The sequence below is a fragment of the Trichechus manatus genome, unplaced genomic scaffold (genome assembly GCF_000243295.1).
Source record: "Trichechus manatus latirostris isolate Lorelei unplaced genomic scaffold, TriManLat1.0 scaffold00023, whole genome shotgun sequence".
Lineage (NCBI taxonomy): Eukaryota > Metazoa > Chordata > Mammalia > Sirenia > Trichechidae > Trichechus > Trichechus manatus.
This window is the reverse complement of record NW_004443959.1, coordinates 9,883,396-9,899,374: the sequence shown is the minus strand read 5'-3', so window position 1 is coordinate 9,899,374 and position 15,979 is coordinate 9,883,396. Positions and strand designations below refer to the sequence as shown.

The window sequence follows — 15,979 nt, the reverse complement described above, 5'->3', positions numbered from 1 at the left end:
ATTTAAAAAATTACATTTATATTTATTCACGGGCAAGTATAAGGGATTTGGGTATAGGAGGACTGGAAAACCTCCATTTGCCATGGAGATTAAAGGGGCACATAGGATCGCTAGGAGTCGGAACCAACTCGATGGCACCACACCTAACAACAACGTATATCTTAGAGGAGTCCTTGGGTGGCACAGTTAAGTGCTTGAAAGGTTGGCGGTTCAAACCCAGCCAGGGGAGCCTCGGAAGACAGGCTTGGTGATCTGCTTCTGAAAGGTCCCAGCCTTGAAAACTCTATGGAGCAGTCCTACTCTGCACACATGGGGTCACCGTGGGTCGGAATCCACACGACAGCAGCTAACAACATCATATATCTTAGAGGAGGAAAGGCCTGGCGATCTGCTTCTGAAAATCAGCCAGTGGAAACCCTGTGGATCATAACAGTCCGATCCACAGCCAATTGTGGGGATGGCGCAGAACCAGGCAGCATTTTGTTCCGGTGTGCACAGGCTTACCATGAGTCAGGGCCAACTCAGCCATAGCTAACAATAACGTTTTTTTGAAGGAAAAGATAAAGGCATTTAAAGAGGTATACGTGATTGTACTTGTGTTGGACGCAGCACTGAATGCTGCCCTTAGAGTTCTGGAATGTTTTTGTTTGATCTTCAGGAACCAGATGAAACTGCCCTCCATCTCGCAGTCAGATCCGTGGATCGGACCTCTCTTCACATTGTAGACTTTTTGGTTCAGAACAGGTAGGTGTTCTGAAATCAAGGGCAGGTATTTATTTTCCATTCCCTGGTATTTCTGAGGAAGAAATCAGATGCTGCCTGATTGTTTCAGTTGTGTTGCCAGCATGCTTGAGTTTTTCCAGGTCTAAACGTGAATCACGGGACAGAAAACGTGCTGCCAGGGCTAGAGTGTCTCGTGGCACACCTGGCAGCACAGGGAAAAAGGAGGCAGGAAAGTGAGGCTCTTTTTGCATGGAAATCTTAAAAAGCCCTGCAGTGTAAAAATAGAAACTCTTCGTGTGTCTGAAAAATCCCCGAGTGTCTGAGACAGAGAGCGACACCAGGAGGATGTCTCTGCTCCATCCTGAGCCCCGAGAAAGCAAAGTCTGTGTCTGTGCCCTGTGACCACCATCTGTGCAGAGGACCATTCCACAGGCTGTCCTGTGAAGTGGCCCTCACGCAGCCCCGGCACAGTGTTCTGAGCAGCAGAGAGATGCGTGAGGGAAGTAAAGATACCCACACTAACCACCGGTCAGAGGCAGAGATTGTAAAATGGATTATCCATTTAGTTGGGTTTGAAAGTTTTATTTTTTAATCAGAATTTACCTTTAGAAAGGACATGCATCTGCAGCTTACCTCACCGAGGTGCCCCCTACTGTTTTACACATGCTGCTTCACTCTATGGTACCTGCCTGGCTGCTGAAGGCCAGACTTCCAGACCCTTCTAGGTATATCTTGATTTCCTGACCATGCTTTGGGGCGTATGTGTGTTGGAGTGAGAGGTGCTGGTTAAAAACCACTGAAACTGCTCCGAAAACAATGGGATATTTTGCATTTTGTATCTTCTGCATTTTCCTGCTGTCCTGGGAGGTGGAGTGAAGAAATGGCCAGAAGGTAGAGGGGCTGGGGGCAGGTCAGCCCTGAGGTCTGCAGCCCCTTCACAAGGAGCTGGGAGTTAGCTGGGCTCATGGTGGAAGCTGACCAAATGCCCCGCCATTGGACAGTCTAAATGGCCGTCCAAATCCTAGAACATAGCAGAGACTCGATAAGTATTTGATTAAATATCCAAATTATGCCATTCTCCCTCAGTGTAAATTTTCGGGGCAGGAGAATGAGAATCCTGGGCTCTTTCTTTCCAGAATGGAAGGAGAACAGCAGGAGGAGAGGAGAGTCAGAGCATGAGGCTCTTCTTGCATTGAAATCTTAACTGGCTTTCCCAGTGGGAGCAGTGGGCATCATCTCCTGACAGTACACCCATCTGTCCCCACTTGTCTGTCCAGCAAGCACAGACCCCTGTGTCTCCCATCCTCTTCACAGTGTGCTGGGTGTCCATAGTTGTAGGGCTGCCTACCTCCACTGTTGATTCATGGCTTGTCCCGTGTCCAAGGAGTTCGTGCGCCTTTGAATAACATCTCTTATTTTAAAGGAGTCCCTGGGTGGCACAGATGGTTAAGCACTTGGCTACTGACCGAAAGGTTGGCAGTTCAAACCCACCCAGAGATGCCTTGGAAGACAGGCCTGCTAACCTTCTGAAAAATCAATCATTGAAAACCTTAAGGAGCACAGTTCTACTCTGACACACAGTGGACTTGCCGTGAGTTGGAGTCAACTCGATGGCAACTGGTTTTTTTTTTAATGGGAAGAAGTTTTAAAAATCTCAAGATTCCCCCGTTACCCTCTTTTCAGAGAGCAATCCTAAGGTGAACAAGCACGTAGGGGCCGTTTGACTCTGGACTTTGGAAAAATGGCTTTTCTCCTTCCCATCCAGAGTGTCGAGAAATAAGATGGAAAAAACTCTCCCGTCCTTCTGTGGGACAGGATGGGTGAGTCATACAGATTTCCTGAGGCCCTGCCTCCAGCGAGGCCTTCGAGCATTGCAGCCTCAGGCGGTGGGCACTGACAGTGAAACAGAGGGATGCCGGGAGCTGAGGGTGCAGCTGTCCCCCACCCCCAGCCCTTGCTCAGCAGCAGCACAAGCGCCGTACTCTCTTCTCCTTTGGCTTCTCTGCCATCCTTGTGCTACTTCTTGGAGGGCCTTGTGCCAAGGCCTCCCATCCTAAGAGCTGGGAGGGTGCTGTGTCCCCACCTTTAGGATGACTTAGAGCAATTGTTTGCTCATTTGTTCTGATGGCTCGCCGCTCTTCCTGTCCATGCACCCCAAGTTCCTCTGGCCTGTGACTCACTTCTCTTCCTCTTTTGTCTCCCCCTTTTCTCGGCCAGTGGGAACCTGGATAAACAGACAGGTAAAGGTAGCACAGCCCTGCATTACTGTTGCCTGACGGACAACACCGAATGCCTCAAACTCCTCCTCCGGGGGAAGGCCTCCATTGAAATAGGTAATCGGGCAGTCGGGTGGGGGCTGGTCCTGCTGGTTTGCCTGTCTCCTCTGTGGTTCCTGATACTTGGGCTCCTGTCAGAGCGGAGGAGAAGTAAAACCTGGCCTCTAAAGAGTGGAGGGCCTCTTCCTACACGTTCTGCAAGGCTGCTTGTGGTTTCAGTTTTCATGAGCCATGTTCATCCATTGTTTCTTAGACTTTACATGCATTTGCAGGCGTTTTATGGATTATAAGGACGATAAGGGATAGGCCCTGCAGCTGTCAGTGATGCTGAAGTGAATTTGGATGACTTTTGGGGAGATTTTTGGTGTCTGCTCATAAACTATAAACTTTACCCCCACCTAAGATTAGATTTACCCCGCTTACTTGGCTCTGGGTTTAGAAGGTTGACTTGTGGGAGATAAGCTTCACTGCCCTTCTCCTTTCCTTTGCACTGAGTCTTCTCCATGAGTGACCCTTGTTCTTGTTTGGCCTTCATCCCTCCCCTCTGCCATGAGACCCCTGATGCACTGACAGACAGACAAACAGTATTTTGCCTTGAGGGCATTCAGCTATTTCCTGAGGAAATACGTTTGAAGTGTTAAACACAGAGGAAAGAGAGTAGCAAAAAGGCACATAGCTGCTTGAGAGCCAAGTTCCTTTTCTTTTTCTTTTTTTTAAATCAGTCATCAAACCTGACTGAGACTTATTTAGAAGAAAGTGCAAAATGTTCAAATTTATAGACTGCTTTAAAGGAGATGTAAAAGTTTAATAAGTTCAAATGCATGTAAGTAGATGCACAGTGTTTGGGGTTAGAGATTTGTGCTGAGCTGCTTTATTCAGCTGGCTTATAGTTTGGATATTGATTTTAATTAGTTGGCTACTTGAACAGTTTTATTTTCTAGATTTGCTCAAACTTTGTCTTTTACAATCTTACCAACTATACTATATACCTCTGCAGTTCTTACCTCCCTGTACAATTATGACACAGATTTAGCCCTGACTGGGAATAACCAACTGTGGATTTCATTAATTGTGTTCAATTTAATTTAGTGCTGCTTCATTGTATTTTTTAATTGCCTCTAGATAGCAGAACTTTGCCTGTTTTTGCCGTAATGCCCTCCTTTCCTTGCCCTTGACTTTCAGCTAATGAGTCAGGAGAGACGCCGCTGGACATTGCCAAGCGCCTAAAGCATGAGCACTGTGAGGAGCTGGTGAGTCTCCCCGTGGGTGTGGACAGGGCGAAGGGCGTTCCTGCTGGGACAGTGAGCCCATGGAGCTCTGGAAGACTGTCTTCTTGGAGCCGCTCAGGAGGCGTTGCTGAGCAGGCTGCAGTGTCCCAGGTAGAGCTAGCTAAGAATTGGTCCTACTTGGAGAAAGTGTATTGGAAGAGGTGACCACCCCCTCTTGTGGTGAGACTTTGAACACAAGCCGGTATTTACTAGTTGGGCATGTTGATACCAGCACTGGTGTTGTCGGGGCCGAAGGGAGCAGAGTCGCAGAGGTCTGACCCAGCTCTGCCCGTTCTCTAGTATCTGTGAGCTGTTAGCCCATTACTTCACAACACTTCTTATTTTGTTCCCCAAATCCAAATCCTTTGGGTTGCTCTGCACCATCTTTTCCTTTCCTGTTCTGAAGAAGAGGCAGTGTGAACTATGGAAAGGGCCTGCAGGGACCGAGCAGATGTGGGTTTGCAGTGGGGTTCCACCACTGTGACTTGGAATAGTCATTCAGACTCTCTCAGGCTGCTTTCTTATTTGTAAAGTGGAGTCAGTTATACCAGATTGCAGGGTTGTGAGAATTATCATTGAACCCTGTAAAGCAATTGGCCACATAGTAAGTGCTCAGTAAATAGAATTACTAATAATAAGTGCTATATGACTATATCTGCCTATCCACCTGGATACTCTTCTATGCATTTTATATCCATTAACTCATTTAATGCTCACAGCTATCTTAGGAGGTGATGTCGACTACTTTCCTCGTTTTACAGATGAGGGAACAGGCACAGAAGAGTTAAGTAACTTGCCCAAGGTCACACAGCTACTCTGTGGCACTGGGGAGAATTAAGTCCTAATGCCCTAAGACATCCATTGTATGTTATGAATTAACTTCTCTCCTGTACATCTAGAATGTAAGTAAATATCTCCCTTCCTTGGGAAGATTGAAAAAAATAGTTGTTCACATTATTTCCTGCTGACTTAATTGTCTCAAATTGGTTGAGAAAGGCAAGGGTAACAATTAGTGAACACATTCATTCTTGTAAGTAGTATTTCAGTACCTACAGACTAATTATTATCCTTTAGATTTCAAATGCGCCTTGCCTGTGTACAGCACTTTATAGTTTACAAAGCACTTAGTGGGAGTTACCAGGTTTCGGGTTCAAAATTATCCTGTGAATTAGGTAGAGGGGGTGCTTATCTATCTCTTTTACAAAGAGGAACCTAAGACTCAGATTTAAATGCATTTGCCTTGTACTGGAGTGTGGGTCCTCTGCCTTCTGAGCCAGCCCCCTCTTCCTGCACTGAGCTGTCCCGTCTGCCATCTGTCTGTCTGATGGGCATCTTGGCGGATGCCTGTTTCACGTGCCTGAGTACAGGAGCAGCGTCACTGACAATCCCTTTGTGCTTCTCAGCTCACTCAAGCCTTATCCGGAAGGTTTAATTCTCATGTTCATGTCGAATATGAATGGCGATTGCTCCATGAAGATCTGGATGAAAGCGACGATGAGGTGGATGAGAAATTGCAGGTTTGTGCCAGGCTGCAAAATGTTAAAAGGGTTTTGATAAACTTCCTTCAGCGCATTGTGGGGCCTAGCCTATAATTATGGCAGAAAGCTGTTTTGTAGGAAGGGAGACACGGTTTGCTTTGTGTTTTCATTTATCTCCATAGATTTTGGTTTTACCCTTTCCATTCCTACTTCCTGTCTCCCAGCTTCTGCACACATTCATTTAAAGGAATGCTTTGTTACAGAAGCATAGGCAGCTGCTTACTTTCTGATGGGAAGGAAAGATATGGGAGGGCCTTTGATTGTAGTGGTTCTTAGAAGAAACTCAGTCACTAGGGAATAAGATTATAAAGAGCTGGTTTTCCCCAGTGTAGTTGATTATGTTCAACTGGTTGATGATGTTCATGTATTTGATCTTAAAAACCTAAACTGAAATCATTAAATGACCCTCGGAGTGCTGACTCCCTCCTTTATCTAATGAGGAAGTTGAAGCCTCAAGAGAGAAGTTGGCCAAAGTGAAGCAAGTAATTAAGAGACTTGGGACTCGTGTCTTTTGCCTTCTGGTCCACAGCACTCACTGTCTTGTGGACCCCGTTGAAACCCAGGAGGGTTGCCACCTTTACACACATTGCAGAGCTGAGACTGAAACTCAGCCAGTCTGACTGCAAAGCCCAAACTGCTGCTAACCTGCTTCCATCTGCCCTTCAGCAGAGTATTGCTAGGTATACGCCTGACAGAATGTTCCATGTTGAAGTTAGTGGGAAATGCCATGTTAAAAACATTGAAGTGGTTTTTAAAAAAAAAAAAAAAAATGTTTTTTTAAACTGTAGGACTTCTAAGGACCTTTAATGTTCTAAAGGGTATTGAGGATGTCCAGTGATACATACGGCATTTCCAGAATTTCCTGGGCCATTAAAGTTCTGTACTCATGGAACACTTACTGACATCTGCGTTTACTGTTCCTTAGAATACAGAATTAGAAATGTCTTTGCTGTGTTAGATACAAAACAACGTCAGTGTAAAAAGAGCTGTTTAATTTCATGTTTAAAACCTGTTGCCGTCGAGTTGATTCCAATTCATCGCAACCCTATAGGACAGAGTAGAACTACCCCATAGGGTTTCCAAGACTGTAGTCTTTATGGGAGCAGATCGTCACGTCTTTTCTCCCATGAAGATGATGGGTGGGTTCGAACCACCAGCCTTTCAGTTAGTAGCCAGACACTTAACTACTGCACCACCAGGGCTCCTTATCTCATACTTACCAACCTAAAAAATAATGAGAAAGCTTGAAGCAACCTGCCCCAAAGTGCCGCTTCATCAAGTGGTTATGCATCCCATGCCCATTTTATGAGCACGTGATAAAGCAAACAACATTGTCCAAGTAAAAATACAAAGCCAAGGGCTCTGGTTTGGAGACCTGAGTCTCACCTGCCCTAGTATTTTACTTCCAGCAGAGTGTGGCGTGCACGTGGTTAACTCATGCAGCAGTATTCTCCCGTAGAATTTAAAAACACAGTGAAACCTGTGAGAGCCGGAACTCGGCAGGACTGCCTTGTTTTCCTGGGTCTCCCACGTTTTCCACCATTGACAGGGTGCAGCTTACCACTTTTCTGTCACTCTCTAGTAGTGGAAAATATTTGCATTTTCCTTCTCTGACAGGTTTCCACCTTACGCAGGTTCCAGCTTCCACAGATTTTACTGTATATGTGGTGAACCACTAGCTATTGATTTCTGCACACCTGAGCTGAGTTTGAGCCGTTGATTTAGTCAGCACATAGACGGGCTGGATGGCCCTGTGAGGGGACAAGAGGCTGCGGCAGCTGATTCTGAGCCCCTTGTAAGTGCCTGACACTGTGATAGAGAAGCAATTAGTGTTACAGCCATTTAACAGATGAGAAGTAGGGCCTGCAAAGTCAAGTAATTTGCTCAAGATCATATCTGTTACAGTGAAGCTGATATTTGAAATATGGCTTAAATCTGAGTTACTGGAGTCATGATTCCACGCGTGAGTTTTACACTAGCATGTGGCCTTCAGTTAGAGCAGGGGTCAGTAAACTCTTTCTTAAAGGGCATGACTGTAAATATTTTAGGTTTGTGGACCTAAAATGGAGCCCTGATGGTACAGTAGTTAAGAGCTCAGGCTGCTAACCAGAAGGTCGGCAGTTCGAATCCACCAGCTGCTCCTTGGTAACCCTGTGGGGCAGTGCTGTTCTGTCCTGTAGGGTCGCTATGAATCGTAATCGACTTGATGGCAACAGCTTTGGTTTTTGTTTGTTTTTGGACCTAAAATATCACAGTCTTTGTTGCATCTTCTCAGCTCTGACCGGGCCTGGCTGTGCTCCAGTAAGACTTTATTTACAAAACAGGTGACAGCTACAGGTTGCAGTGTGCTGGCCTTTGCATTAGAGGAATCTCGGAAGTTCCAGTTCATATGGGAGGAAGACTTTGCTCTCACCTGAAACAGCCATCTAGCTGTTGGGGATTGCAGCTGGGTGACTAGAGCCAGCTATACTGTTATGTAATCTAAGCAAGCTTATGAAGAGTACGTGCAGAGCTAAGCTGAGATAATTCTTGCTAGAAATAACTTATATTTAAAATCTTTCACAGAATGGAGAATTGTAACTTGTAAATCATGGCTTTTTTTGGTGTGTGTGTGTGGTGTATGTTGTAATCAGGAGACCTGAAAACAGTGAGTTTTAAATCTTGCAGCTCTCCTGTAACACTTCAGAATGCTCAATGGTATAAACGCCCAAGTAAAAATGTTCTGCATAAGGCTTTACCACTAGATTGAAAGTTACAACCAAGAGATACATGTGCCTCCAACTCACACACCTTTGCTCTAATGTTTCTTCTACAGCCTAGTCCCAGTCGGCGAGAAGACCGGCCTGTCAGCTTCTATCAGCTGGGATCTAACCAGCTTCAGTCTAACGCTGCGTGTTTGGCCAGAGATGCCTCAAACCTTGCCAAAGACAAGCAGAGGGGTTTCATGCCTAGCATCTTGCAGAATGAGACGTATGGAGCCATCCTGAGCGGCAGCTCACCACCCACCCAGCCTGCACCCCCTAGCACCACCAGCGCCCCCCCACTCCCTCCACGGAATGTTGGCAAAGGTACTAAACCGTTAGTAGTTCCCTGCTCATGCATAAAGAGCTGTGTTTTGTTTTTGCTTCGTGAAGTGTGTAGTCGCGTTGCCCCCAGCTAGATGACATTTGGACCAGTATTAAGACGTTGCTGTTTCCTTTGAGGTCTTTTGCTGTTATCTTCTCTTTAATCTGTTTAATTTCTTTAAAGAAATTCCATGGGCCTTAGGGTACCAAATGGTGGTAGAGTGTCTTGATTTTATTCTTAGGCTGGACAGAGGTGTTTGGTCCACGTAATTTGGGTAACGCAGAGCCTCCCCACCAGAGTAGTCTCTGAGATGGAGGTACCGGTTTGCGGAGCTGGTCCTGTGAGATGCTTTTCTGTAGACCTCCTTTCTCTTCCCTTCCCTTTAGCTGTCGCTGCTCCCCGCCCCTCCCTTGGCCTGTATTCCCTCCTGTGTTATTTCTCCCCTGCCTGTCCTCTCGGTCCACTTGTGGTACCTGCATTTATTTCTTATCTCTGTGATCCTCATGAAATCAAGGATAAAAAGATTAGTTTTGGGAACAAAGCTCAGCCTAGTTATAAAAATACAAGATAGTCTCTCTGGGTACCAGCAGTACCTTCAGTGCAGAAAAGCTTTGCAGAAAGTTGATCTATCACAGCGTAGAAAGCTTGGCTCAGCAGGTGGTACTTTTTGTTTTTATAGAAAAGGAAACTGAAGCTAAGTAATTTGCCCAACACTAAAGGCCAGCTGGCCACTATGCTCCTTGAGGGCAGGTCCAACAAGTGACTGACGCAGCTCTGGACTAGGAGGTGGCCAGTGGCCATCAGGGTTGCCAGCCATGGTCCAGTAGCCTCCAGAGAGTTTCCCCGTATGAAGAAGGGACTGTTCATGCATCGCGAGGGAAGGCCTAGAAAGGACAAGAACCTCCACAGAGTGTGGCACCCAGGCGCCATGGCTGCTGTGAGCTGCTGATGCAGTGGAACCTATGTTATAAAAAGAAGTCCCAAATTATGTTTATGCAGTAGGTACTATCCTGGGAAAGATGGCATGTAGGTGAGTGGTGATAGCAAGTGGCTAGAAGCCCTGGTTTGATGAGCTCAGTAGCATGGCTGCGTGCAGTTGCACTGGGTTTGTACACTCGGCAGTGTGGCTGGGTATGTTGCAGACTGTCCCACGTAGCTCTGCCCCTGTCACTCAGGGAAGTCCAGAAAAGTGTTGATGAACCTGTTGTCTGGGTCACTGAAACATACCCTCAGGAGTAAACCCACTGTAAGCAGACACTGTACCAGGCAGGCCCCAGAAACAAGCCCACTCACCTCAGCCCATCACCTCCACAGTACCCAGCCACTGTATGCCCCGTACCCTAGGCCGTGTCCCACAAACCTGGCCAAAACTAGCTTTGATGAGGAAGTCCCTGAACAAGGATGGAATCTACAAGACATAAGCTACATGCCACACAGCCTCCCTCTCTTCCCTGTGACCCTCACCAGGCTGTCTGGGAGAGGCCGAGGGCAGGTGAGGGCAGTAAGTTGTGGTTGGGACCTGATGGTGGCATCCCATCGCCTTCTCCCCTCCTCCTTCCACATCCTGTATGCATGTATTGATTTTGTTTTCCCGTATTTAAACTGATTTGGTCATCTCCATTCCCATTAGTGGCTTTTACTGACTATGTGTCATGTGAGCAGAGATTTTATTTTACGCTGTTGGGTCATCTTTATTTCTTGCTTTCCTAAAGTGTGGGAACTAGAAGGTTTTGGGTTTTCTTCCCCTTTCTTTTTGCCATTTTTATCTTTAGCCTCATTTCTGCTTTGGATGATGTAGACCGTATTTCATACCTGCTGTTCACCCCGGGGGTCTTCCCTTGTTCTGTGTCTAATCCCCACTGGGTTTAAGATGGGAGTCTCACAGAACAAGTAGAAAAGGGAGTTGGGGAGACGAGAGGGGCAGACTGTTCACCTCAGAGCAGTGCAAAGACTTCCTGTGGACCCTGTGGTGTGGCCCTCTGAGGGTGTGGGCCACGCAGCCCCAGACACGGGGCCCACTGGGCTCTGTGCCCCTGAGTTGACGTCACTCAATGAGGAAGAGAATGTAGCTTTGTGAGACAGAGGAAAGACGGTGACCAGAAAATGCCATGTCCCTTCTTTTGTGGGTCACCTGAGCTGGCTCTGTTCGCGGAGGGTTTGTAGAGAGAACCCATCACTTAATGCCTTTGATTTGCACCTTCCTCTCCACCAGCTCGGTCTGAGAACAGGTGCTCTCCTTTCGAATGGCAGTTACTCTCGTGAGATCACAGAAAAGGACTTCATGGAAGACTAGAGATGAGCTGAAGTTCCATAAGTCCTGAATGTAATGCTTAGGAGATGTAATTTTGCTGGTTTATTTCCCTCTTCAAACAATATTTGCATTTGAGAAGTAAAATCAGGAATTTTTTAAATGCCACATTAAGGTTGAGAAAGCCAGCTGGGAATTTTCCCTGAGTTGGTATATATCAGAATTGATCTTCCAGACACAAGAGACAAGAGTGAAAAAAAAATTCGGCATTCTGTTTGCTCTCCTGATGCTGTTCTAGAAGGGTCATGCTTCCTGTTTTATGAGGGGGAGGATCAATAATGCAGTGTTCTGTTTCTGTTTTTGTTCTGGGTGTGTGTGCGTGTGCACATGTGTGCCTGGGTGTAGTTCAGACAGCCTCCTCGGCTAGCACCCTGTGGAAGACAAACTCTGTAAGTGTGGACGGTGTAAGCAGGCAGCGATCTTCGTCAGATCCGCCAGCTGTCCACCCACCGCTGCCCCCTCTTCGTGTGACATCTACCAGTACGTTTTTCTCTTTTTCCTTTCTCGCCAGTGGGCTTTGTGGATCTGGATGGCAGGGGGGTGCTGTCAGCAGCCAGAGGGGAGAGTGCTGCTGAACCACTCATCAACCAGCATGAGCACATCCCTGGGGCCGAGCACTGTGCTGTGAGCTGAGGCTCTTCCACAGGGGCCCCCCACTCTGCCCAGCCTCCTCTTCCCCAGCTGCGAACTCCTGTCTGTGCCCACCCCCAGCCCCCAAGATGGCTCACTCACGCTCTTCCTCTGTCTTCCAAAGTGTTTAGCAAGACTTTCTCCTCTCACACATCACCCGTGGCATCCGTTTCCCTTAGCCATTCGGTGGTTTCCAGTATTTGGGGACAGTCATTTAGACCATAACCTGGTATATCTTTTTCTTCAATGTCAACATGTGGTCGAGAGTCACCAAAAGTTGGGGAGGGAGGTCGTACGAAGAGGTTTCTCGCCACCGGGCAGAGCCGGAGTGTTTGTCTTTTTCACTGGGTCAGTGAAGTGACCAGATGCTGCCACCTTCCTCCTGCTCTGCATCGGCTGTGGGAGGGAAGAGTCATTCCAGCCTCTCGGTTTAACTGCTTTGCGAGCATTTAGAATTTGTCCTTGGCCAAGGTGCTTGTGAACACGCATTGGCTTAATTAAGATTTAAAATTTAAAAACCTAGCACAGACTACAGTAAGCAGCACGCATGTATTAGCTGGACCTTCGAGTCATGTCAGCTTCTCGCTCCCCATGACAGTGTGTCTGGGAGGGTCTCCAGAGGTGGGAGGGGAGCAGCCGAAGATGCAGCGTAGCACCACACAACAAGGGGGGAGCACAGTAGGAGCCCTTACATAGTAGCGTCCCATCCTGAGACTCACTGTCCCTTTAACAAGGAAAATGTGATAATGCTGGACATTTAGACAGCGCTTTTATGTTTGCTAGAGAGTGGGTAAGTTGGGGAAAGGAGGCATGGGTTCAAGACCTAGCTCCATTTCTTACTAGCTGTGTAACCTTGGTAAAATCGGGTCGCCTCTTTGAGCCTCAGCCTCATCATCTGTAAAATGTAGATAATCACAGATTGTGGAGTCCTGTGCAAAATTAGTTGTTTACTGTCTTTCCTCAGATTTGGCCATGCTCAGCAGCCTGGTGAAGTGGGTATGGTGTCATCCCCTTTTGACAATGGATCAACTGAGGCAAAAAGAGTACTGGCCCAAGAAGGCACAATTAATTACCCAGGGGCAGAAACCAGTGCTAGAACTGGGCCCTCGGACTTCAGCCTTCTGTGGCCGTTTCCCTGGGCCTTAGGGTTGATTGCAGAAAACCGTGTTGGCTTCCCAACAGGAATTCTAGCTGAGAAAAATACTCTCAGACTAATAGAAAATTTTTAGTCATAATTTTAGGCTTGCAGCTTCCTTATTAGTTTGGGAAAGGGCTTTTTATCTCCTCCCACTGTTTTCCAAAAAACAGCAATCAAACAGCAGTAGATTTTCTCCTTAGGAAATATCTGTAAACAAAAGGAAGACCATATCTGAAAAGCCTCAGGTGAGAAGTCTGGGGAATGGAAAGCCTTGAAGTCTGATGCTCTGTATTTCTCTTTCTTTTTCTCTCTCCACAGATCCACTGACTCCCACACCGCCCCCTCCTGTTGCCAAAACACCCAGTGTGATGGAAGCGTTGAGCCAGCAGATCAAGCCGGCCCAGCCTGGGGTCCCACAGTGCAAACCCACACCCCCGCCTTTGCCGCCCCAGCCGCCCAGCCGCCTCCCGCAGAAGAAGCCGACTCCCGGGTAACCCTGCCTCTCTAACATCTATCCACTGAGGGCCTGCCACAAAACTGTCATCTTTGCCACTTAACTCAAGGAGCTTCCAAAATGGCAGTGGCCCTGGCTTAGGTCATCTGCTGAGATTTCTGTATGCACATTTGAAACCTCCAGTGTTTCTGCTCCTATTTAACATTTGAGGCCAAGAGTTGCATACCGAATTCACCAGGGCTCAAGGGTTGTCAAATTAATTCGTCAAGAAATTTTAAACTACTAAAAAAAAATTTTTTTTAAACTATAAAAATTGCTTACAAATGTGTATCTTATGTCCACATAATGAATTCAGATGACTGTTTAGTACAGACATTAGAATTTTTGGAGTTCCCAAGACACTAGGCCATGTAGATTCTGTTACTGAACGCACGGACCCCTCTGTAGTGTGGGGCATACATTCCCTACAAACAAGAACATTCTCCTTCATAAGCACCATAAACGCATTGCTGTCAAGTCAATTCCGACTCATAGCAATCCTGTAGGACAGAGTAGAACTGCCCATAGGATTTTCTAGGCTATAATCTTTATGAGAACAGACTGCCACATCTGCCACAGTGGACTGCCACTGTGGAGCTGCTGGTGGGTTCAAATTGCCGACCTTTCCATTAGCAGCCAAGTGTTTAACCACTGCACAACCAGACCTCCTTCATAAGTACCATACAACCAGCAAAATCGGAAGTTAACCTTGATACATTACTGTCATCTAATCCTCAGACTCTCATTCAAGCTTTGCCACTTGTCCAGATAATGTCCTTTATTGCAAAAGGATATTCATGGCACTTAATCTGGATCTTTGTAGTGGAAATGATGTTTAGAAACCATGATCTAGGTGCTAAGTTTGCTCATTGCTGTTGGAGTGTCACTGCTCCCAGGCCCTCTAAGTGATCAGAACTAGGGGATACACACACATACACACACATTTATCTCTATATTGCTACATCTATCTTTATGGAAAATTATGAGTTCACACTGATATCTCCAATTTTAATTGTTCTAGTAACAAATCAAGGAGCCCTGGTGGTGCGACTTTTAAGCACTTGGCTGTTAACGGAAAGGTTGGCAGTTCTTTGAAGGAGAAAGACCTAGCAATCTACTTCTGTAAAGATTACAGCTTAGAAAACCCTATGGGAAAGTTCTACTCTGTCACGAAGGGTCGCTTTGAGTCGAAATCAACTTGACGGCACCTAATAACAACAGTAACAAACCACCCAAAACTTACTGACGTAAGACACAACTATTTCATTATGTCTACAGACTCTATCAGGAATTTGAATAAGCACAGTGGAGCTAGCTTGTTTGTGCTCCACTATCTGTCTGGGCCTCAGCTGAAAAGACTCAAAGGCTATGGGTGATTCAACACAGGAAGTGGCTCATTAGCTGGGGGCTAGTATATTCTTCACTCCACACATCTGGTAGTTGATGCTGGCTGTTAGCTGGAAGCTCAGCTGCAACTATTGACTGGAATTGTCTACATGTGCATGGCCTCTCCATATGGCTTGGGCTTCCTCACATCGTGGTGGCTAGGCCTGGTCCTGGAACTTTACTGGTCAAGCAGTGACAGAGGCCAGATTCAAGTTGAAGGGAGCAGGGAGAAGGGTAATGCTGGGTGGTAGCAGTGTGGTCATAGACTCCACCTCTTGACGGGAAGAGTGTCGAAGAATTTGGGGCAATATTTCAAAATCACCACACCAGTCTAGCACCACAGGATTTTCTTCTTTTCTGTATTTGTAACTCTCTTCTGCAGTGACAAACCTGGCTCTTACATTTTCTTACTTGATCAATACCCTTTATGAAACAGATTTCCCATCTCTGCCACCACCTCCTCCTCTGTGCAGAAGCCTTCCTTTCCCTGCCTGGGTTCTGGCTCCTGTTCCAGGACGCCTGCTTGGAAGCCTCTTCACCTGCTCAGTCTCTGACCTCAAGTACGAGTCTGTTTTCATCCATGCCACCAGGTAGATGATAGGCCCTTGAAGATAGAAACTACATCCTGCAATTCTGAGAAACTTCACTGACTTTTTTTAATGTCTTCTCCCTATTTTTTTCTGTTCATTCTTTAAATGCAGTTCTTATTATTCAGATCTCCTTGGCCTTTCCTCGAAATGTATCATCATCTGTCTTTTTATTAGGGTAATCTAACTGCTGTGGCAAACCAGCCCAGATCTGAGTGGTTTAACATACAGAAGTTAACTTCTTGCTCGCAGAGCTGAGTGTATGTTCTTAGTTGTGCAGTGGTCCCAGGGGCTGACTCAGAGACCCAGACCCCTTCTTCCTTCTGACTCCACTGTCTTTATCCCCGGGTCCAGGGTTACTTCCGAAGTCTGTGTGGAAGATAAGCCGCATACTTATTAACTTCCTTGGCCTTGAGTGACTCACAACATTTTCTCTCATACTCCTTTGACCCGAACCACTCACATGGCCCTACCTGGATGCCAAAAAAAAAAGCCCATTGCCATCGAGTTGATTCCAATTCATGGTGACCCCGTATGTTTCAGAGTAGAACTGCTCCATAGGGTTT

General features: G+C 46.6%; 1 protein-coding gene across 1 annotated transcript in view; it reads left to right on the top strand.

The window, feature by feature from the left end:
* Positions 1–15,979, top strand: part of ASAP2 (ArfGAP with SH3 domain, ankyrin repeat and PH domain 2) — a 227,684-nt gene that overhangs the window by 202,607 nt on the left and 9,098 nt on the right. The window contains exons 18-24 of the mRNA XM_004373077.2: positions 659–744; positions 2,941–3,056; positions 4,182–4,249; positions 5,671–5,784; positions 8,621–8,873; positions 11,525–11,659; positions 13,266–13,437. Of these exons, the coding sequence (XP_004373134.1) occupies positions 659–744; positions 2,941–3,056; positions 4,182–4,249; positions 5,671–5,784; positions 8,621–8,873; positions 11,525–11,659; positions 13,266–13,437 (944 nt within the window). The remainder of the gene's footprint in view (positions 1–658; positions 745–2,940; positions 3,057–4,181; positions 4,250–5,670; positions 5,785–8,620; positions 8,874–11,524; positions 11,660–13,265; positions 13,438–15,979) is intronic.